At 53.8% G+C, this 21,989-nt stretch overlaps 1 protein-coding gene and 1 long non-coding RNA gene across 2 annotated transcripts; one reads left to right on the forward strand and one right to left on the reverse strand.

The window, feature by feature from the left end:
- Positions 1-536: 536 nt before the first annotated feature.
- Positions 537-21,434, forward strand: LOC110566645 (myosin-7). The gene is made up of 38 exons (XM_060391191.1): positions 537-737; positions 1,009-1,152; positions 1,603-1,759; positions 1,854-1,881; positions 2,413-2,521; positions 2,605-2,697; positions 2,790-2,853; positions 3,209-3,307; positions 3,532-3,635; positions 4,562-4,700; positions 4,793-4,911; positions 5,013-5,162; positions 5,440-5,610; positions 6,369-6,678; positions 6,951-7,018; positions 7,354-7,441; positions 8,199-8,316; positions 8,468-8,591; positions 8,851-8,987; positions 9,248-9,503; positions 10,240-10,482; positions 10,608-10,784; positions 11,760-11,905; positions 13,117-13,207; positions 13,920-14,309; positions 14,467-14,593; positions 14,758-14,876; positions 16,065-16,261; positions 16,754-16,937; positions 17,092-17,257; positions 17,469-17,593; positions 18,102-18,410; positions 18,651-18,854; positions 18,950-19,075; positions 19,183-19,458; positions 20,443-20,538; positions 20,644-20,778; positions 21,310-21,434. The coding sequence occupies exons 1-38, from the start codon at positions 537-539 to the stop codon at positions 21,325-21,327; spliced, it is 5,808 nt and encodes a 1,935-aa protein (XP_060247174.1). The 3' UTR covers positions 21,328-21,434.
- LOC132656446 (uncharacterized) lies at positions 14,105-14,960 on the reverse strand. Its single transcript, XR_009594209.1, has 3 exons — positions 14,825-14,960; positions 14,473-14,577; positions 14,105-14,231 (listed from the first exon to the last, which is right to left on the reverse strand). It is a non-coding gene; the product is annotated as an uncharacterized LOC132656446 (long non-coding RNA).
- Positions 21,435-21,989: the final 555 nt, after the last annotated feature.

Raw genomic sequence — 21,989 nt, forward strand, 5'->3', positions numbered from 1 at the left:
CCAGGGAGGAGAGAAGGGTAGCAGCCAGGTTGGGCCACTGCCTGGCCTGACACAGCCTCGTTCCTTTCTCCAGGTCTCCTACAGGCCTGGGCCTACTTCCTCATTGTTAGACAGGCTTAAGAAACCAAGGTAAGAAAAGCTGAAGTCCAAAGGCTGGGGGAATCTGGGAAAAGGGAAACTGGGAGCCCAAAGCCAACCATTCTGTCTGCTTGGAGAGCATGACCTGGTCTTCAGGAGCGCCTAACCTATGGCCTGTGAGGGGCAGCGTCTGTTGACAGTCCCAGATAGATGCAGACAGAATCCTGTCCCTATGAGGCCAAGACCCTCCTAGAAAGTACCCCACCTTGACCAATAATAGACTTCCCTCCTTTGTCTGGCACAGCTGTCAGGCTGTTCCTGGTTTAGGGGTAAGCTTGGAAGAACAAGAGGTTCCCTGGTGACTCCTCCTGAAGGCTGAGCATGGTACCGCTGAAGGGGAGAGTCCAGGGAGGGGAAAGGCATCTAGGTAACAGCTTCTGCTCACCCCAGACTCAGCCATGGCGGATGCAGAGATGGCTGCCTTTGGGGCCGCAGCCCCCTTCCTGCGCAAGTCTGAGAAGGAGCGGCTGGAAGCACAGACCAGGCCCTTCGACCTCAAGAAAGATGTTTTTGTGCCTGATGACAAAGAAGAGTTTGTCAAGGCCAAGATCGTGTCTCGGGAGGGTGGCAAAGTCACCGCTGAGACAGAGAATGGCAAGGTAGGTGTCGTTACTGGTGTGGAAGGCCAGTCGAGAGCTCCACACCAGGGGTGCACGGAGAGGGTTCACGCATGCGCACCTGAGAATCACCTGAGAGTCTCCTGTCCTTTGGGTAGGATGGGGAGTCTAAACTCGGCAAAGAGCCTCCTTACTCTCAGCATCCGGTCCCGGTCCCTTCTCAGCTAAATACCATGCCCAAACCCAAGCCCTTCGGTGCTGACAGAGCAAGGTGGACACAGGTTGACAGCAGGGCCTGTGTGGGCTGTTACAGACGGTGACGGTGAAGGAGGACCAGGTGATGCAGCAGAACCCGCCCAAGTTCGACAAGATCGAGGACATGGCCATGCTGACCTTCCTGCACGAGCCGGCCGTGCTGTACAATCTCAAGGAGCGCTACGCTTCCTGGATGATCTACGTGAGTGCAGCCCCCGTCTGTGCCCCAGAACCTAGGGCTCCCTGGGCAAGAGCAGCCTCCTGAAGCCGGGCCCCTGCCTGTTCTGTGTTCACGGAGCATGCTCCCTTCACAGGCCCCTGCGCCTTTGGCTCAGTTATTACACTGGAATGACTCGGTTGAACACAGTTGGAACTTTTTTCTTTGCCTCCCGCCTCTCCTGGGGTCTTTAATTCTGAAAATCACCCTTCGCATGAATCACAGACCGCTCACTTCCTCCTTTTTTGTTTTCGTTTTGTTTTGGTTTTGGTTTTTCTAGACAAGGTTTTTCTGTGTAGCCTTGGCTGTCCTGGAGCTTGCTCTGTAGACCAGGCTGGCCTCCAACTCACAGAGATCCACCTGCTTCTGCCTCCCGAGTGCTGGGATCAAAGGTGTGCGCCACCACCTGGCTCACTTCCTCTTTCTTACCCCCAGACCTACTCGGGCCTCTTCTGCGTCACCGTCAACCCCTATAAGTGGCTGCCAGTGTACAATGCTGAAGTGGTGGCTGCCTACCGGGGCAAGAAGAGGAGCGAGGCCCCACCCCACATCTTCTCCATCTCTGACAATGCCTATCAGTACATGCTGACAGGTAAGCCTGGTGCCCGGACCTGTGTCCCCTCAACCTGAACTCTCACCTGGGCTTTCCTACCTCAGCCCACTGCCTCTCCTCTTCTCTCTTCCAGACCGGGAGAACCAGTCCATCCTCATCACGTGAGCATAGCTCCAGAATCCTTCATCCCAGCCCCAGGGGGACCCACACTCTTTTGCATGCCCCTATGGTCCTTTCTCTTTACCCCAGGTGCTTCTCTTTCTTCTCTGATCTTTGCCCTCAACTCCTTACTTGATTCCTCTCTTTCTTTCCGCTTTCCATTTTTCTCTCGTTTTTTTTTCTTTCTTCTTTCCTTCGCCCATTGTCCTCTAACTCTTCATTCATCTATAAGCCCATTTGAAAAAGCCTATGTGACTTCACTTCTTCGTTTTCCTTATATTTCCCTTCAGAAATCATTTCTTTCCTCCCCACCTACTCTTTCCAAACAGCCCTCTCCTCTGATTGCCCCTTGTCCACTGTGGCATCCTTCCTGCTTGCTGACCTGATGCTACATGCCTTTGCTAACAGCTTCCTAATCAGAGTCCCTCCTCATGCCTCCTTCCCAGTAGAATAGGAGTTCCCTCCTCACTTGAGGCCTGCTGACCATAGGCAGTGTTATTTACTGTCTACTGAGCCTTTGCTTGTCACAACAGTGGAGAATCTGGAGCTGGCAAGACTGTCAACACCAAGAGAGTCATCCAGTATTTTGCTGTTATTGCCGCCATTGGGGACCGCAGCAAGAAAGACCAGACCCCAGGCAAGGTAGGCCTGTTTTCACCTACAGGCCTGCACTACAGAAAAAGAGTGCAAGACCTTGACCCCCCATCCTTCTTGGCCTCTTGCAGGGTACCCTGGAAGATCAAATCATCCAAGCGAACCCTGCTCTGGAGGCCTTTGGCAACGCAAAGACAGTTCGGAATGATAATTCCTCTAGATTTGTGAGTGATACTCTACCTTGAACTCAGGACTTGGGCTTCAAATGTGAGTCTTTCCCAGGCTCATTGTCACCCTCTCCTATCCATCTCTTCAGGGGAAATTCATTCGAATCCATTTTGGGGCAACTGGAAAGTTGGCATCTGCAGACATAGAGACCTGTAAGTTCCATGAACTTGCTGGGGCTCATTTAAGCTGTGCCCACCCTGGACCTACTGTCTGGCCTCAATCTCTTCCCCCAATACCCACTTCTGCTTGTTCTTTCTGTCTCTGTGTGTTTCCACATTTGCCTTAGGCTTTCTTTGGCTTTTCCTCTGTCTGGTATCAGTGCATGCTTCTTTGGGGAGTTTTCTCTAAGACGCTGTTTTTCCTTCCTGGTCTTTGCCTCCACCTCCATGTGTGACCCCGTTGCTTCTGCTGCCTTTTGCCTGCCTTGTTCCACGTTCTTTTTTCATTATTTCTTTGTGCCCACATTCTAACCTTTCATTCCCCCTCCTTCTACCTGCCTGTTCACAGACCTTCTGGAAAAATCCAGGGTTATTTTCCAGTTGAAAGCAGAAAGAGATTATCATATTTTCTACCAAATCCTGTCTAATAAAAAGCCTGAGCTTCTAGGTGAGTCAGACTAAGGCCAGCCATTTCCATGGCAACCTGGTCCCCTCTGCTTGTGGCTGGGTTCTGTTGGTATGCCTTGGGCCCTGTGACACTGCTAGATTCAGTTTTGTGAGTCAAGTCAAGCCATATCTGAGCCTTCCCCCTTGGCACATGTGCAACAACCAGCAGCCCCCAGGATAGCCAGGGTTTGTGGCACATCCAAACCTCATTCTTCCCACTCTTAGACATGCTGCTGATCACCAACAACCCCTACGATTATGCATTCATCTCCCAAGGAGAGACAACTGTGGCCTCAATCGATGACTCTGAAGAGCTCATGGCCACTGATGTAAGTATGTGAGGACTCAGCCAGGGGGTGGACAGGTAGTGGTGGCACATGGTGCCAGCATAGGAACAGAGCCAAGACACACTGCTATCTGATCTTTAAAGCAACACAACCCTCCCGGAGAACTAGAATGTGCCCTGTGAACATGGCATGCTGAGATGTGGCCAGTGTTTGGTGTTGCCAGACCACAGTGTGCTGAGAACCATGCACAGAGAGACAGAAAAGGCAAAAACTAAAATAACACCAAAGCAGGAAGCAGAATCGTACAGATCCTAGGGGGCGGAAATGAGCTGTTGGGTAGAAGACAGATGCACACAGGTATGAAAACCTAGTCAGGGAAGGGAGTGGAAAGGCTGGGAACATATGCGGCAGCCACAGAGCAGCTATGACCACACAGCAGCCACAGAGACAGCTATGACTACACAGCAGCCACAGAGCAGCTATGACCACACAGCAGCCACAGAGACAGCTATGACTACACAGCAGCCACAGAGCAGCTATGACCACACAGCAGCCACAGAGCAGCTATGACCACAGAGCAGCTATGACCACACAGCAGCCACAGAGCAGCTATGACCACACAGCAGCCACAGAGCAGCTATGACCACGCAGCAGCCACAGAGCAGCTATGACCACGCAGCAGCCACAGAGACAGCTATGACCACGCAGCAGCCACAGAGCAGCTATGACCACGCAGCAGCCACAGAGCAGCTATGACCACACAGCAGCCACAGAGCAGCTATGACCATTGACAGTGCACAGTGATAAGGCGGGGCCCCTGATCTTCGACCATCTGTCTTTGGTTTCGGAGCCCCGTACTTTCCAGGGACTAGGGAGACAAATTCAAGTTCTCTCTGCATCGTACAACGGATGTCATTAACCAGCCATACTTCCTTCCCGGGATTCACTGATGTGGGGCCTGCTTACAGAGCGCCTTTGATGTGCTGGGCTTCACTCCAGAAGAGAAGAACTCCATTTACAAGCTGACAGGCGCCATCATGCACTTTGGAAACATGAAGTTTAAACAGAAGCAGAGGGAGGAGCAGGCGGAGCCAGACGGCACTGAAGGTGAGGAGCAAGAAAGCCATGAGCTCACCGAGGGCCACGTCTGCAGAGCGTGCATCCAGGTCCTAACTTTGCCACCTGCCCTTTCCTTCCAGAGGCTGACAAATCAGCCTACCTCATGGGGCTGAACTCAGCTGACCTGCTTAAGGGCCTGTGCCACCCTCGAGTCAAAGTGGGCAACGAGTACGTCACCAAGGGGCAGAATGTCCAGCAGGTGGGTCGTCTTTGGAAGACAAATGAATGGAGAGGAGAACATGGCATGCCATATGGCCCGCCAATAGCCCGGCTCATCTGGGTTTCTCTCCTACCCTGCAGGTGGCATATGCCATCGGGGCACTGGCCAAGTCGGTGTACGAGAAGATGTTCAACTGGATGGTGACGCGCATCAACGCGACCCTGGAGACCAAGCAGCCGCGCCAGTACTTCATAGGCGTCCTGGACATCGCCGGCTTCGAGATCTTCGATGTGAGTCTGGGAGCCCCGGCCTGGGACACCGCTGGTCCCCACCCGCCCCCTCCCACCTTCAGTCACGTGTGGAGGCCAGCCGTGGGCCAGGCACAGGATAGCAGTGGGGATTGTATAGTGACAGAGTCAATCACTGTCCCTTCCCCGTTGTGACCAGGGAGGGGACCAGCCGCGCCTGTGCTGGGCTCGGGCAGGTGTGTGGCCCAGCCCTAGGCTGACCCTGAGAGCCGCCCAGACCCTCAGTCAGCCTGCCTGACTGGCTGCCACGCCCCTGCAGTTCAACAGCTTCGAGCAGCTGTGCATCAACTTCACCAACGAGAAGCTGCAGCAGTTCTTCAACCACCACATGTTCGTGCTGGAGCAGGAGGAGTACAAGAAGGAGGGCATCGAGTGGACGTTCATCGACTTCGGGATGGACCTGCAGGCCTGCATCGACCTCATCGAGAAGGTGCGCCCTCTCCCCAGCACCCGAGTCCTTCCATCTCACCCTACCCGGACACTTCAGAATTTCAGATAAAGTGGGGCTCATCTCCCCTCTGAGAAGGAGTTCAATCTGAGGGTCAGAAGCGACGCTCTGTCTCCAGAGTTCTGTGTTGTCCGGAGTATGAGACAGAGTGCTGATAGCTCTGTCCCCCGGTCTTTGAGACAGGACACATGAAAGACATCTAGAGGACGAGAGCATCTAGAAGCCACCAGCATGTTCACTGGCTCTGGGTTACACACATCCAAGGATCAGGAAATGTGAAAGTGGTATGGGGGGGTCAGAAGAGTGCACCATTTGGTTTTGGTTTTCAAGGCAAGGTTTCTCCGTGTAGCCCTGGCTATCCTGTAGTTCGGGATGGCCTCGAACTCAAAGATCCCTCTCCCCTGCCACCTGAGTGCTGGCATTAAAGGCATGTGCCACTACTGCCTGGCTAGTGCGCCTATTTTTAAACTCAGCACCACAGGGAACTGGCTGGTGGAGCATGATGAAGGCACCAGCGGCAGCCACAAACCCAGGCTTGGGGAAAAAAAAAAGTCCCTCTGACAACAACCCAAATCCCCACCTGTGGAAAGCTTGACAGGTGTCAGACAGTAGTAGATGCTCTCCTTGAGCCGAGCCTGGTCTCTTCATACCCCTCAGGCATGTATCAACAAATACTGCCATAGAGAATATATCTCTACCTGAGTGAAGCTTACTCGGTGGTTCTCTTCCTACACTCTCAGCCCATGGGCATCATGTCCATCCTGGAGGAGGAGTGCATGTTCCCCAAGGCCACGGACATGACCTTCAAGGCCAAGCTGTATGACAACCACCTGGGCAAGTCCAACAACTTCCAGAAGCCTCGCAACGTCAAGGGGAAGCAGGAAGCCCACTTCTCTTTGATACACTACGCTGGCACCGTGGACTACAACATTATTGGCTGGCTACAGAAGAACAAGGACCCCCTCAATGAGACGGTGGTGGGTTTGTACCAGAAGTCCTCCCTCAAGCTGCTCAGCAACCTATTTGCCAACTACGCGGGAGCCGATGCACGTAAGTACCTCGGCCGTCAGCACTCTAAGCTTTATGCCGCAGCCCCGGGGCACGTCCCTTGCAAAATTCACCACTTCCCTGTCATGGTACACCCCAAGGCGTACGGAATACACTCAGTGAGACAGAGCTGGGTGGAGACGCCAAAGCGACCACGCTGAAAACCTTTGTCTGGTGGCCAAAAGAGGACAAAATGTGAGGAGGGGCTGAGGTCTCCGCTCCTTGCCTCCCCGCACGCCCGCTAATGCCGCTTTCCTCGGCTCCCTTTCCCGCAGCTGTGGACAAGGGCAAAGGCAAGGCCAAGAAAGGCTCGTCCTTTCAGACTGTGTCCGCTCTGCACAGGGTGAGTGAGTGTGTCCAGCCCCAGCCGACCGTGGCTCCTCGTCCATTCTGGTGCCTCAGTCCCCGATCCTCCCAACCACAGTCCTCCCGGTTCACTCTTAACCCTCCCCCCCTCCCCCCCCCCCCCCCCCGTCATGTCTTGGTCCATCTCCTAGCCTCTAATCTTGCTTCCCATCTCACCGCTCTCTTCTCCCCCGTCACCAACCTCTCTTCACTGGTGTCCTCCCCAACAACCTTTCATCTCCTGGCTCCCTCTCTTCTCTTCATCCTCTCTACCTTTCCTTCCATTTCCTTCTTCCCCTTCGCTCTTTATGTCTTCCTCTTTTCCGGCCTCAGGAAAACCTGAACAAACTCATGACAAACCTGCGCTCCACACACCCTCACTTTGTTCGCTGCATCATCCCCAACGAGACGAAGTCTCCAGGTGAGCGCCGGAATTTGAGCTGTCCTGTTCTGAGCGTGTGCTCTCCCAGAGACAGCACCTTCCGTGTGACCTCCAAGTCACATTCCACTCCCAGACTACCCTTCCCAGTGTCACCAGGGTAGTGTGTCAGGCGCGTCTATGGATATCGCCTCACGAGTGACTTACACCCCCTAATGACACATATAAGGAATGTCTGTTTGTTTTTTGAATTTTGTTTTTGTTTTGTTTGTTTGTTTTGTTTTGTTTTTGAGACAGGGTTTCTCTGTGTAGCCTTGGCTGTCCTGGATTCACTCTGTAGATCAGGCCCGAACTCACAGTGATGCACCTGCCTCTGCCTCCTGAGTGCTGGGACTACAGGCGTGCGCCACCACAGCCAGCTCTATGTCTACCTACTTTTAAACCATAAGAGACAAAATATCAGGAAACCCAGGTTCAGAGTCTGGCTCAGATTTCAGTTAGCTCAGTGACTCACAAGTCACTTAATTTCTTAGCTCACCCACCTAGAATAACAGATACATCTGTCCTAAAACCACTCATGATAACAAGTATAAGTTATATAATAATAAATGAGAAAAATCTTTCGATCACTATTAGAAGTGTGGCTGCGGGGAGGGAGATGAGACAAATGGAGAATTGTTTTGACCTGCCTGACTTGCTAAAGTGAGCAGATATGCGTGCCAGAGCCAGGATGAGAGCACAGAGGACTCAGGGTTAGTCTAGCATTCTCCCCAATCGCCTCTCCTCCCCGCTGCCCCAGGGGTCATGGACAACCCCCTGGTCATGCACCAGCTGCGGTGCAACGGCGTGCTGGAGGGCATCCGCATCTGCAGGAAAGGCTTCCCCAACCGCATCCTTTACGGGGACTTCCGGCAGAGGTGGGTATGGGGCCTCCAGGGCGCAGGAAGCCAGGGGTGGGCTGCCTCGCTGGGAGTGGGGGTCTGCGGTGGCCCTGGGGTTCCGTGGGCGGAGCGGACCCACGCAGGACCCACGCAGGATGCAAATGACTCTGAGAACTTCCCTCCCAAGGTATCGCATCCTGAACCCAGCAGCCATCCCCGAGGGGCAATTCATTGATAGCAGGAAAGGGGCTGAGAAGCTGCTGGGCTCCCTGGACATTGACCACAACCAGTACAAGTTTGGCCACACCAAGGTGAGGAAAGGAAAGAGGCAAATTAGTTAAAGACATCCCTTTTCCCTTGGTTCTTCATCTTTTCCTCTCACCTCTTACCAGTCATCGCAGGGGATATCTCTGAACTTAGGTGCCACCTCTCCATTCCCAGAACCACTTTCCCACCCCATCTCCTGCTGCCAATGGCATCCTCCTTCCAATTCTCCCCTCAGTTGTCCCCAGATGCCCAGCGCTTTCCCTCTCATACCCCATTCTAGCCATGCCAATGCCTTCTCTGCAGGTCTTCTTCAAGGCGGGGCTGCTGGGGCTGCTGGAGGAGATGCGCGATGAGAGGCTCAGCCGCATCATCACCAGAATCCAGGCCCAGTCCCGCGGTGTGCTTTCCAGAATGGAGTTCAAGAAGCTGCTGGAACGCAGGTGAGGGACCTTAAAGGAGGTCCCTAGTCCACCTGAGGTCCAGGCTGATTCAGTGACAGTGTCAAGAGAAAGACTTCAGTGGGTCCAACAGGAGGAGCTCAGTAGGAGGGAATCTTATGAACACAAGATGGTCCTTAGCATTTGAAGGCCTCAGGCAGGGTGAGGTAGAAGAAGGAAAGGGGGTTCCAGCTAGGAATAAGGGCCTCAAAGGAGAAGGAACAGGGGAAGCCCTCATACCACTCCTCTTATCATGCCTGCAGAGACTCCCTGCTGATAATCCAGTGGAACATCCGGGCCTTCATGGGGGTCAAGAATTGGCCGTGGATGAAGCTCTTCTTCAAGATCAAGCCGCTGCTGAAGAGCGCAGAGACCGAGAAGGAGATGGCCAACATGAAGGAGGAGTTTGCGCGAGTCAAAGATGCTCTAGAGAAGTCTGAGGCTCGCCGCAAGGAGCTGGAGGAGAAGATGGTGTCCCTGCTGCAGGAGAAGAATGACCTGCAGCTCCAAGTGCAGGCGGTGAGGCCACGTAGTCATTGTTAGCACCTCCGTGTGCTTTGATCACACTCCCCACAATCTCGGAGCTCTCTCTGACTGGGAGTGTAGCACCTTGTCACTCACAGGCTGAGGATTCTGGGAGTTCACTCCCAAAGGCCTCCAAACTGGTCCTCAGAAGGAGAAAAGGCAAAAAGGATTCCCTTTTAAATACACAGGCTTAGCCATGTATGGTGGCACACACCTGTCATCCCAGCACTCAGGAGATGGAGGCAAGAGAATCAGAGAATCAGGAGTTCAAGGTCAGCATGGTTACAGACTGAGCTCAAGGAAAGCCGGGGCTGTAAGAGATCCTGTCTCAAAAGTATAAATATGTACATACACATATTGAGAGAGGGAGAGTAAGAGGGAGACATCCTAGGGAAAACTAGAAATCATCTTTGAGCCTGCATTTCCTCACTTTAGACAGCAATCAACCTGCCTATCTCATAGGTTAAAATCCAGAGTGTGTGACATTGGCAAATGCAGTTCCTTCAAGTGAGGAGACTAGAGAAAAAAGGCTGTGTGAAGACTTTGAGTTCCCTCCCGTGCTCCTCTCCCCACCATGCCATTGTAAACCTCTCTCCATAGCCTCCTGCAGCTCTTCAGAACAAGCTGGGGTCCCTCTCCCGTCTGGGTGATGCACCTCTCCATTCTAGCACCTGAGAGGACAAGGGCCTATCTCCTCTGACCAGCCTCCCTCTCTGTTTCTTGTCCCCAGGAACAAGATAACTTGGCTGACGCGGAGGAGCGCTGCGACCAGCTGATCAAGAACAAGATCCAGCTGGAGGCCAAGGTGAAGGAGATGACCGAGAGGCTGGAGGACGAGGAGGAGATGAACGCTGAGCTCACTGCCAAGAAGCGCAAGCTGGAAGATGAGTGCTCGGAGCTCAAGAGGGACATTGACGACCTGGAGCTGACGCTGGCCAAGGTGGAGAAGGAGAAGCATGCGACAGAGAACAAGGTGAGGCCGACTCCCTCCGGCTCCAAACCGCAGTGCCTTCCTTGTTGTAGGATGGGGGTTCTCCTAGGTGTCTCCAAGGAGGGTGTTCTTTGACTTGAGGGGAACGTGAGATGTTGGCTTTGCAGGTGAAAAACCTGACAGAGGAGATGGCTGGGCTGGATGAAATCATTGTCAAGCTGACAAAGGAGAAGAAAGCTCTGCAAGAGGCCCACCAGCAGGCCCTGGATGACCTTCAGGCCGAGGAAGACAAGGTCAACACACTGACCAAGGCCAAGGTCAAGCTGGAGCAGCAAGTGGATGATGTAAGTGGACTGGATATGATGGGTTTAGCCTATCCTGTGTTGAGAGGTATGTGTGAGTGTGTGTGTGTGTGTGTGTGTGTGTGTGTGTGTGTTTGGGTGGGGGTGCTGGAGGGTATTGGAAAGTGCATAGCCTGATACCTTCCCAGAATAAAACTGGGGTATAGAAAGCATGAGGGTTATTATCAATGTCAAATAATGTATCTAATCTCACTGTTACCATCAAGAACAGAGGTGGCTTTTTTTGTTTCGTTTTGATTTTGATTTTGTGGTTTTGAATCAGAGTTTCTCTATGTAGCCCTGGCTGTCCTGAAACTCACTCTGAAGACCAGGCTGGCCTCCAGCTCAACAGAGATCCACTTGCCTCTGCCTCCTGAATGCTGGGATTAAAGGCACAGACCACCACGCCTGGCCAGAGCTGGCTTTTTATTTAATTACTGCTTAAAGTTAAACATTTAAACCCATGTAATTCTATCTCTGACCACAAGGTTTCGAGGTTTATCTCATGAGACCATTATGTGTCTCTTTGGTTAACTGTTAGGCTCTTTGCAGAGGATCTTTGCACAGTCTGATCAGGAGTGACCTCATGCCTGTGTGTGTCCATGGAATCCCTTACCATTCTACTCTAATAACCCAACATCTGTCTCAGCCGTGGGACTAAGTGCTCCCTTCAGATGGGAACTTGAGTTTGCTCAGTTCTGTGTCTTCAGTGCCCTGCATAGAGCCTGGAACCAGTAGGTACTTACAGGATGATGAATGAATGGTTACGGCTTTGTAATCTTATCCCACATTCATTCATTCATTCATAAAATATCTATTGAGCAAATCTTTCATTCTAGACATTCTCACAGTTTCCTGGAAACACTGGTCATTTCTAGGGATGTTTCCAAAGTCCTAGGTTCTCTAAAACACAGATTAACCAAACCCAGGTCAGGATGTCCTACCTCAGGGTACATGACCTGTGCGTCTCTCCACCAGCTGGAGGGATCCCTGGAGCAGGAGAAGAAGGTGCGCATGGACCTGGAGCGAGCAAAGCGGAAGCTGGAGGGTGACCTGAAGCTGACCCAGGAGAGCATCATGGACCTGGAGAACGACAAGCAACAGCTGGATGAGCGACTTAAAAAGTACGGTGTTCCCCTACTGCCCAGCTCAGCCCAGTACAAGCCGGCCCGGGGGCCATCCTGAGAGGCAATGGATGCTCCAAGGTCGTCCCCAGCCAAGAGTTTCACTGGGATCCCTCAAGCCCCTTGTCCCTGCTAGGCCCCTGGAGAGGTGAAAACAAAGGCTTGCTTTTTTTTTTTTTTTTTTGTGAGCACTCAGCCAGACAGGGAGGAAGGCCGCACACAGAAGCCTCCCAGGGAAGTCTTCTTTCTGTTTTTTTTTTTTCCCCCAGAAAGCATATTGAACCTGGAAGAAATTGCTCTATTTTTTCATAAATGAGGGGATTGGGCTATTTCTTTTTCCAGGTAGCCTCTAGTCCCAGTCTTTATTACAAGTACGTCCAAAAGGTATACACGCAAACTTGGGGAATAACGAGTTGCAAAAGCATGTTTTGGTATTTGGGGCTCTTACAGTACTTCAGCATGGGAGTCTTCACTCTTCCCTAGGCACAGAGTTTGCTGAGTAAATGGATGAGTTACATATGGCCCTAATGGTTCTTCCCTTTCATGTGTGTGTGTGTGTGTGTGTGTGTGCGCGCGCGCGCGTGCAGTACCCCCAGAAGTCAGAAGAGGCCATCAGATCCCCTGGAGCTCCGCTAACAGGTGGTTGTGAGCTGCGTCATCTGACTGCTGAGAACGGATCTTGCTTCCTCTGGAAGAGCAGTACCCTCAACTGCTGAGCCACCTCTCCAGCCCCTCCTCAAAACCCTTACAGAGAGGATGTCTGTAGTCCTCCTTTACCAAAGAGATAGCTAAGGCTGGGAAAGGCTAATGAGGAGAGAGGGAAGGGAGTATGACCAAAGGACATGATCTAGTTGTGAGACACTGTCTTTATGAAACCCAGCACTACGTACATCGAATATGCACCAATAACAGAAAGAGGTGGCAGAGTTGCCTAAGCTAACAGTGACACGTTAAAGGCCACCAGCACCATCACTTCACAGATGTGAAAACATGGTCTAAAGAGGGGACAGTCCCACGGCACAGCCCTGCTACTCTGCCACAGGGCTTTTCCATTACATTCTCACTGGACTTGAATCAGACACCAGGCATTACTCTTTGGACATTCTAAATCACTCTTGGAAGTATTTTCCCTCCTGCAACTTTGTTTTATAGCCTCTGGATACTCCACGTGCCTACCTGGTCTCCTATCTCACCCTCTTTCTTCCCTACAGAAAAGACTTTGAGTTAAATGCACTCAATGCCAGGATTGAGGATGAGCAGGCCCTGGGCAGCCAGCTGCAGAAGAAGCTCAAAGAGCTTCAGGTAATTGTGGGGGGAATCCAGCTGAGCATGCCACCCCTGGCTGGTTCTCAGCCTCCCTGGGTCCCCCTGCAGCCTATGCTATTCCTGCATCCCAGAACCTTGTGTCCATGAAAGGAAACAAAATGAGCAAGTCTCCCTATGGGGCTTCTATGAGCCCAGGAAGACACAGAAAGAGCCTGGGAGGCCTTAGGGGAGGATACGGACAACGAACACAAGGTTTACTGGGCAGAACTCCTGGTTTTCTGTCCCAGCTCTGTCTAGTCAAGAGATCGTGGAGTTCCACTGCAAACCTGGGTCTCCATGCCCATCCTGTCACCTGGTGACCTTCAAGGTCCCTGAAGCCTTCATGGTTCTTTCCCCTCCAGCAGGCTGTTTTATCAGATAGGTGTGGTTTTCTCAGTTAGACTTTGGCTGTTTTCTCGCCACTAAACTGCCCCGAAAAACCCATGCAAACACAGATGTCTTTGTCCTTCTCCAAGAGATCCAGCTGTTTCTCTCTAATAGAGAGAACTCGCAGTGCCCAAGCCTAGTTGGAAGGCTGACTGGGCTGCGCAAGCCACCTTCCCCCAGGTCCTTCTACGCTCACCTCTCCAGGGGTACATCAAACTCGCTTGCTGCTCTCCATAGGCCAGGGGTCTCTTAGAACCCAAGGTGGGGGGGCCTCAGGTAAGGGGTCCAGGAAGCAGGTCTGAAGCCCCATGTCCCTGGCTAGGCACGCATCGAGGAGCTGGAGGAGGAGCTGGAAGCCGAACGCACAGCCCGAGCCAAGGTGGAGAAGCTGCGCTCGGACCTGTCCCGGGAGCTGGAGGAGATCAGTGAGAGGCTGGAGGAGGCTGGCGGGGCTACATCTGTGCAGATCGAGATGAACAAGAAGCGCGAGGCCGAGTTCCAGAAGATGCGGCGGGACCTGGAGGAGGCCACTCTGCAGCACGAGGCCACGGCTGCGGCCCTGCGCAAGAAGCATGCTGACAGTGTGGCCGAGCTGGGCGAGCAGATAGACAACCTGCAGCGGGTGAAACAGAAGCTGGAGAAGGAGAAGAGCGAGTTCAAGCTGGAGCTGGATGACGTCACCTCCAACATGGAGCAGATCATCAAGGCCAAGGTGGGCCCTCCCGGCTGCTTTCCTCCTCTAATTCCCTCTGTCTGCCTTTGCTTTTTATCTCCTTCCTTCCTCGATGGCTCATTTTCTTCTTTAACTGCAATTCTTACTCCATTTTACTCTCTTCCTGCACCTACTCTATAACTCTTTCCTCTCTCAGGCTAACCTGGAGAAGATGTGCCGGACCTTGGAAGACCAGATGAATGAGCACCGGAGCAAGGCTGAGGAGACCCAGCGTTCTGTCAATGACCTCACCAGCCAGCGGGCTAAGCTGCAGACAGAGAATGGTGAGCCCAGGGCTGGCGCTCCGTGGGTCCCAACCTCCTGAGCCACCCCAACCATGGGTGTACATGGCTCCTCACATACCCACAGTCTGTCCAGAAGGGGCCCTAAGGCTTAGGGAAAAGGTTAAGTGTGGGGAGAGGTTGAAGGTGCCTTGGTGCTTCCCCAGGGGAGCTGTCCCGGCAGCTGGATGAGAAGGAGGCGCTGATCTCTCAGCTGACTCGAGGCAAGCTCACCTATACCCAGCAGCTGGAGGACCTCAAGAGGCAGCTGGAGGAGGAGGTCAAGGTGAGGCCTGGACTCAGTGCCTGGCCCCAGCATGCAATGCACCAACTGGCCTTGAGTCTGCATCTCTTTCTTCCCTAAGAGCGAGGATTCTCTGGTCCAAAGTTCTGTACAAAATGTAAAACGAAATAACAACACAGACTTTACTAAGTGTCTTTTAAATCTGTTCCCCAGGCTGAGAGAGGCCTTTGGCCCTCATGCCGCCATGCTGGGGTGGGGGTGAGGAGTCAGAGAGAGAAAACATCTGAGGCAGTGGACCTCAACCTGTGGGTCGAGACTCCTTTTTGAACAACCCTTTCACCAGGGTCACATATCAGATATCCTGCATATCATACAATTCATAACAGTTAGTAAAATTACAGCTGTGAAGTAGTAACGAAAGTAAATTTATGGTTGGGGGTCACCGCAACGTGAGGAACTGGTATTAAAGGGTCAGGGCATTGGGAGCGTTGAGAACCACTGATCTAAGAAAACAGGTTTTGGCCTTCTTGAGTGCAGATATCTGGGGTGCAGGGACTGCATACAAGGGTCCCAGGATTATGAGAGCAATTTGAAGGCAGGAGAAGAACAGTAAGCTGGAGCCTATTTCCAGCACAGGACTGAGTTTATTAAAAAGAGGTGAGAGTCCTTAAGAATCCCAGGGCTAGGGCCGGGGAGAGAGCTCAGTCAGTGCAGTGCTTTGCTGCGAGAGCGCGAAGGTGGTTGGACCTGAGTTCAGTCCCCAACAGCTATGTAAAAAGCTGGGCGAGGCGCACTTGTAATCTCAGCGCTGGGAGGGCAGAGACAGGGAGCTCCAGCGGCCAGCCCAGCCGAATTAGTGCTGCTTAGGTCTCAGGGACAGACCTCGTCTCAGAAAATACAGTGTCCGTGAAATGAGACCCAGGGTTGACTTCAGGCCTCCAAAGGCATGAACAAATACCCAACACCCTCCCACGAGATACCAAAGCTCAGTACCGACCTACCTCTGTGGGGATCTTAGGGGAGACTGAGCGGCGGGCACAAGGGTGTTGTAAGCAGTGTGTCACTGCTTTACTATTTGGGGGCATTCTTGCTCAGGACGCCACGCCAGGTTCCCTGGAGACTTAGAAGTAGATGTGGCCAATTGAGCATGTTGAGACTGGGGTACAGGGATGACAGGGGTGACCCTATGGAGAAAGCTGAGCCACTTCTTTGATGCCCACCTCTTCCCAGGCCAAGAATGCCCTGGCCCACGCACTGCAGTCAGCCCGGCATGATTGCGACCTGCTTCGGGAACAGTATGAGGAGGAGACGGAGGCCAAGGCTGAGCTACAGCGTGTCCTGTCCAAGGCCAACTCAGAGGTGGCCCAGTGGAGGACCAAGTATGAGACGGACGCCATCCAGAGGACGGAGGAGCTGGAGGAGGCCAAGTGAGTCCTGGGCAGCTAGCCCTTGCCGAGGCTCCCCTGCATCCCAGCCTGATGCTCAGCAGACCACACACGGGGGACTCCTGGGTAGTATGTGACAGTGCAGGAGGGCCCTGCCCAGCCCCACCTCCTGCTCCTCTCAGGGAAGCTTTTTGCTCGCGTTATGTTTCTCATCCGAATATAAGACGAACAAAAGGTTTGTCTGAGGGCCGAGTGCTCCCGCCTGGGGTAGGGTGCTGTAGAAAATAGTGGCTGCAGCAGAGAAGGACAAGGCCTCGTGGTCCTCACAGGCACTAGATGTCCTCACGCTCAGCCACCAAGCTCTGCCTGCCAAGCTCTCAGCCTTGGGGGCCTGTCCTTAGGCTTTTCTGAGTGCCTCTCAGTTGTCAAGGATAGTCTGCTGAAAGGCTCACGTTTTCCTCGTGTCCACACCTACCTCCTCCATTCTCCCCGTCCCCTTCTACCCCGCCACCCTCTCCACGTCCCCCGCTGCAGGAAGAAGCTGGCCCAGAGGCTTCAGGACGCAGAGGAGGCGGTGGAGGCCGTCAACGCCAAGTGCTCCTCCCTGGAGAAGACCAAGCACAGGCTGCAGAACGAGATCGAGGACCTGATGGTGGACGTGGAGCGCTCCAATGCCGCCGCGGCCGCCCTGGACAAGAAGCAGAGGAACTTTGACAAGGTCGGCTCGTGGTGGGGCTGTGGAGGTGGAGGAGGTGGTGGTGGGGTCAGTGCCCGCTCGAGGCCAGGGCATTCTCCTGGGAGGTAGGAGAGGAGGCTGAGTCCAGGAGAGGGGCCGGGGCAGCTCTGGACAGGGCGCGCTCCGTCCCTGACAGATCCTGGCTGAGTGGAAGCAGAAGTATGAGGAGTCACAGTCGGAGCTGGAGTCCTCGCAGAAGGAGGCACGCTCGCTGAGCACGGAGCTCTTCAAGCTCAAGAACGCCTATGAGGAGTCCCTGGAGCACCTGGAGACCTTCAAGCGGGAGAACAAGAACCTCCAGGGTGGGCCAGCTGGGGGGCAGGGGAGGGCCGCGGGGAGGGGAAGGGCCGTGGGGATGGGGAAGGGCCGTGGGGATGGGGAAGGGCTGTGGGGACAGGGAAGGCCCATGTCCTGATGCCTGAGGGCCCCAGCGGCAGTCCAGACAAAGAAACATGCCCCCACCCCAGTGAGACTGCAGAAATTCCTGACTGAGTCGCTATGTGCCCCCCACAGAGGAGATCTCAGACCTGACTGAGCAGCTGGGCTCCACCGGAAAGAGCATCCATGAACTGGAGAAGATCCGAAAGCAACTGGAGGCTGAAAAGCTAGAGCTACAGTCTGCACTGGAAGAGGCTGAGGTGGGGTCCCTGCTCCCATCTTCCCATCTTCCCTGTTTTCCTCCTCACTGGCCCACGGCCAAGGCCTAGGATGATGCTGGACACAGCAGGCACCCAGTAAACATTTGTCAATGTCAGATGAGTTCAAGGTCACTCAACTTCCTTCACGAAAACATTTTATTTATTGCATCTGGGGGGGGTTCTTATTTCCACTCATTCCTCTTTCCACCTCTGCCTGTGTTTTTTACACTCTGTGCTTGATTGCCTGTTTCCCTGGCAACACTTCACTCTCCTCTTTGTCTTCAAAGCTGGCTTCCTCCGCCCCCCTGGGAGTCAGCATTGCCTTTTCTTCAGCTTGCTTTCATGCCTCTCTTTTACACACACTCTCGTTTTCTTCCTCTGCATCTCTGACTGAGTCATGTATAGCATTCCTGAACTCTCTCTGTATCATGGTTCCTAGACAGACCCTTGCTTCCTCCCTGGACTCTGACTATATGCCTGCAAAACATTTTCCCCACGTCCTTTTCAGGCCTCCCTGGAGCACGAGGAGGGCAAGATCCTCCGAGCCCAGCTGGAGTTCAACCAGATCAAGGCCGAGATTGAACGGAAGCTGGCAGAGAAGGATGAGGAGATGGAGCAGGCCAAGCGCAACCACCTGCGGGTGGTGGACTCCCTGCAGACCTCCCTGGATGCGGAGACGCGCAGCCGCAATGAGGCCCTGCGGGTGAAGAAGAAGATGGAGGGCGACCTCAATGAGATGGAGATCCAGCTCAGTCACGCCAACCGCATGGCTGCCGAGGCCCAGAAACAAGTGAAGAGCCTCCAGAGTTTGCTGAAGGTACTCAAAGACTTCTGGAGACAGGAGGCCACCTCACCCAGAGAAGGGACTGGCTTCTCGATAGGCTACTTAGACGGTAGGAGCCCTAGCTCTGTCTCATCACACCGTCATAATACAGAGACCCGACAGGCCAACCCTGAGCCACCACAGCGGACTTTCCGTCCACATCCAATCCTAGGTGACAGCCTTGTGAAGCATCCCGGCGGCTTCCTAGCTTACGCTCATTTTTCTCATCCTCAGGACACTCAAATCCAGCTGGATGACGCCGTCCGGGCCAATGACGACCTGAAGGAGAACATCGCCATCGTGGAGAGGCGCAACAACCTGCTGCAGGCGGAGCTGGAGGAGCTGCGGGCGGTGGTGGAGCAGACGGAGCGGTCCCGGAAGCTGGCGGAGCAGGAGCTGATTGAGACCAGCGAGCGGGTGCAGCTGCTGCACTCGCAGGTGAGGGGGAGGGCGCCCTGTGCAGTCCTGAGCTTAGCGGACGGCGGGGGAAGGAGCCCCTCGGAGATGCCCTGCTCTGTCCGCTCTCCTCCCAGAACACCAGCCTCATCAACCAGAAGAAGAAGATGGACGCAGACCTGTCCCAGCTCCAGACTGAGGTGGAGGAGGCGGTGCAGGAGTGTAGGAACGCAGAGGAGAAGGCCAAGAAAGCCATCACGGACGTGAGTCCCCTACCCTGCCTACCCACTCCAGACCAGCGTCTCCCTAGCCTGGGCGGTGAGCCCACGAGGGCCTGAGCAGACCCCGTGCCCTCCTCTGCCCTGCACAGGCCGCCATGATGGCCGAGGAGCTGAAGAAGGAGCAGGACACCAGCGCCCACCTGGAGCGCATGAAGAAGAACATGGAGCAGACCATCAAGGACTTGCAGCACCGGCTGGACGAGGCCGAGCAGATCGCCCTCAAGGGCGGCAAGAAGCAGCTGCAGAAGCTGGAGGCCCGGGTGCGGGAGCTGGAGAATGAGCTGGAGGCTGAGCAGAAGCGCAATGCTGAGTCCGTGAAGGGCATGAGGAAGAGCGAGAGGCGCATCAAGGAGCTCACCTACCAGGTCGGGGCAGTGTGTGATCACAGCCCTTGCACAAGCCGCAGTGACAAGCAACCGTGCGGAACAGAGAGACGGTGCTACCTCTTCCTAGCCAGAGTTGGCGTGTGGGGGCCCTGGATGTCCTTCCACTCTGCCCTATCATGGCCAACCCTTGTCCCCTGGCCCAGAGGGCCACAGCTGAGCTTTATAGCCAGTGTGTTCCACTTTGATACATACCCTCAGCCCATCAACCAGAGATACGCTGCTCTAGACAGGCACAGCTTCAAGCAGCAATGCCCTTCCCTGGACGAAAATTGATAGCCAGGCTTGCTGGCAGACACACCAAAGCCATTCACATCAGTCTCGAAACTGTTGAGGTCCCCAGGGCAGTATAGACCCAGCTTTCTGTAGTGCTTTTTAGAGCTAGACTCTCCGTTAGAATTTGTTTGTGTTTCAGTCTAGCACGCTATGTCCTCCAAGCACACTTTGTCCTTAGCCTAGATCAAGTTTGCGTCAGCCATGGCAGCCCAGGAAATTCTATCATGCCCATCGTGCTCACAATCCCAGAGTTGCTCCCAGCACATGCTGGGCCCAGAGCCCGCGGGTTTATGCTTCGTGGTGTTGCAGGGCCTTCGGGAGCCTGCTTCCTGGGACAGAGTCCATAAATCACTGCACCCTTTTAGGACTCCCGTTAGCTCGCTGGGTTCTTTCTTTATGGAGCTATTTAAAATACTCACATTCCAAGTGAGTTTAGTGGTGCCTGCCTATGATCCCAATCCTCAGGAAGCCGAGGCAGGAGGATCACGTATTTGAGGCTAGCCTGGCTGCATAGAGAGCCTCTTTCTCAAAAAGAGGTGTTCCTTGGGTGAGAAATTATAAGCGCATTTGAACATTCTGTGGGGACCAGAGAGTGCCATCGGTTTAGAATGTAGTGTTGGGGATGAAGAAGACAAACAGGGGCCTCCCAGGGCTGTGCCCTCTCACCTCTGACCCTCCCCTGACCTCCAGACAGAGGAAGACAGGAAGAACCTTCTGCGGCTGCAGGACCTGGTGGACAAGCTGCAGCTGAAGGTGAAGGCCTACAAGCGGCAGGCCGAGGAGGCGGTGAGTGACCCCGCTGGGGTTGAAGCCAGGAGGAGGGACACGGGGTGCTGGTCCCCGGCTGGAGGGCTAAGAGGCCTCTCACCCATCCCTTCTATCTGCTCACAGGAGGAGCAGGCCAACACCAACCTGTCCAAGTTCCGCAAAGTGCAGCATGAGCTGGATGAGGCGGAGGAGAGAGCGGACATCGCTGAGTCCCAGGTCAACAAGCTGCGGGCCAAGAGCCGGGACATTGGTGCCAAGGTGGGTTCCTCCCCTGGACCTCCCTTGTCACCTCCCACAGCAGGCACAACTTCTCTGTCCCCTCAGACAGCACCATTTCACTTAGTCCCGAGTTGGACCACAAAGCCCCAGAGGCTAAGGTGATACCTGAGATTCTCTGTGATCTCATCTTTAGTGATTCTGGGAAGCCCAGATCAGGAGGCGTCAGAAACCCTACGCAGCCCCAATTTCTATACACTGTTAGATCTAGTTCCCTCTAACTACCAGCTTCTATTTCCCACTTTATTTTGTTTCCTAACCTTGAAACTCAAACATGTAAAGAATATTCCAATCGATGCGTTGATCTCACAGAGGCGGCATCTCTCCAGCCTGCTCAGGAGCCCCTTTCTCAACACCTTTCTCCCTCCCCTGGAAACAGATCTGTGCCTACACAGGGAACCCCTCCATACAAGTGTCCCCATTTACCAGATAGATACCCTATTCACAACTTCAATTTCTGTCCCAGATGTGGGTCTCCCCAGAGCTAATTTGGACCTTGTTTTATTTCCAAAGGGCCTGAATGAGGAGTAGATCTTGAGCTGCCCAACCCTAAGGGTGACCATGAAGCTCACAAACCTGGAGCCTTTGAAACAACCCCTTAGGTGGAAGCAGAATAAAGCAATTTTTCTTGAAGTCAAGACCCTGCCTTGAGAATCTTCTTTACTGGCTTGCACGCCTGGGGCTCTGGGATGGGGAGGCGGGGCTTAGTAGAAATGGGGGCAGCTTCAAAGCCTCCCCCCCAACCTCATGGACTCTAGGAAGGTCTGAGCCTTCCGGGTTCAACACCAGTCCATGGATTTATTTATTATTATGTATACAATGTTCTGTCTGAATGTCTGCCTGCATGCTAGAAGAAAGCACCAAATCTCATTATAGATAGTTAGGAGCCACCATGTGATCGCTGGGAATTAAACTCAGGACCTCTGAAAGAACAGCCAGTGCTCTTAAGCTCTGAGCCATCTCTCCAGCCTGTATGGTGGTTCTAATCAGTACCCCATACTGCTAACTGTAGGACTGGGACTACCAGAGGAGGCCTGGGCTATAGGGGTTAACCGGTGCCCCACCTCTACCCCCAGCAGATCTGGTAATGTCCCCGTAGACCTCATCCCAGGCAGATCCCTGAGGAGCACAGCCACCCACAGCGGCCCATGCCCCTCCCACTTAGCCTGGAGGACAGTAGCCTTAGCCCCCCT

Source organism: Meriones unguiculatus, chromosome 9 (genome assembly GCF_030254825.1).
Source record: "Meriones unguiculatus strain TT.TT164.6M chromosome 9, Bangor_MerUng_6.1, whole genome shotgun sequence".
NCBI lineage: Eukaryota > Metazoa > Chordata > Mammalia > Rodentia > Muridae > Meriones > Meriones unguiculatus.

Excerpts from the sequence above, each read along its gene's own strand:
- LOC110566645 (XM_060391191.1), top strand. The coding sequence starts at position 537 with ATGGCGGATGCAGAGATGGCTGCCTTTGGGGCCGCAGCCCCCTTCCTG. Across the intron at positions 4,701-4,792 it reads GGAGCCAGACGGCACTGAAG|AGGCTGACAAATCAGCCTAC; the intron begins GTGAGGAGCAAG and ends CTTTCCTTCCAG. Across the intron at positions 5,163-5,439 it reads CCGGCTTCGAGATCTTCGAT|TTCAACAGCTTCGAGCAGCT; the intron begins GTGAGTCTGGGA and ends ACGCCCCTGCAG.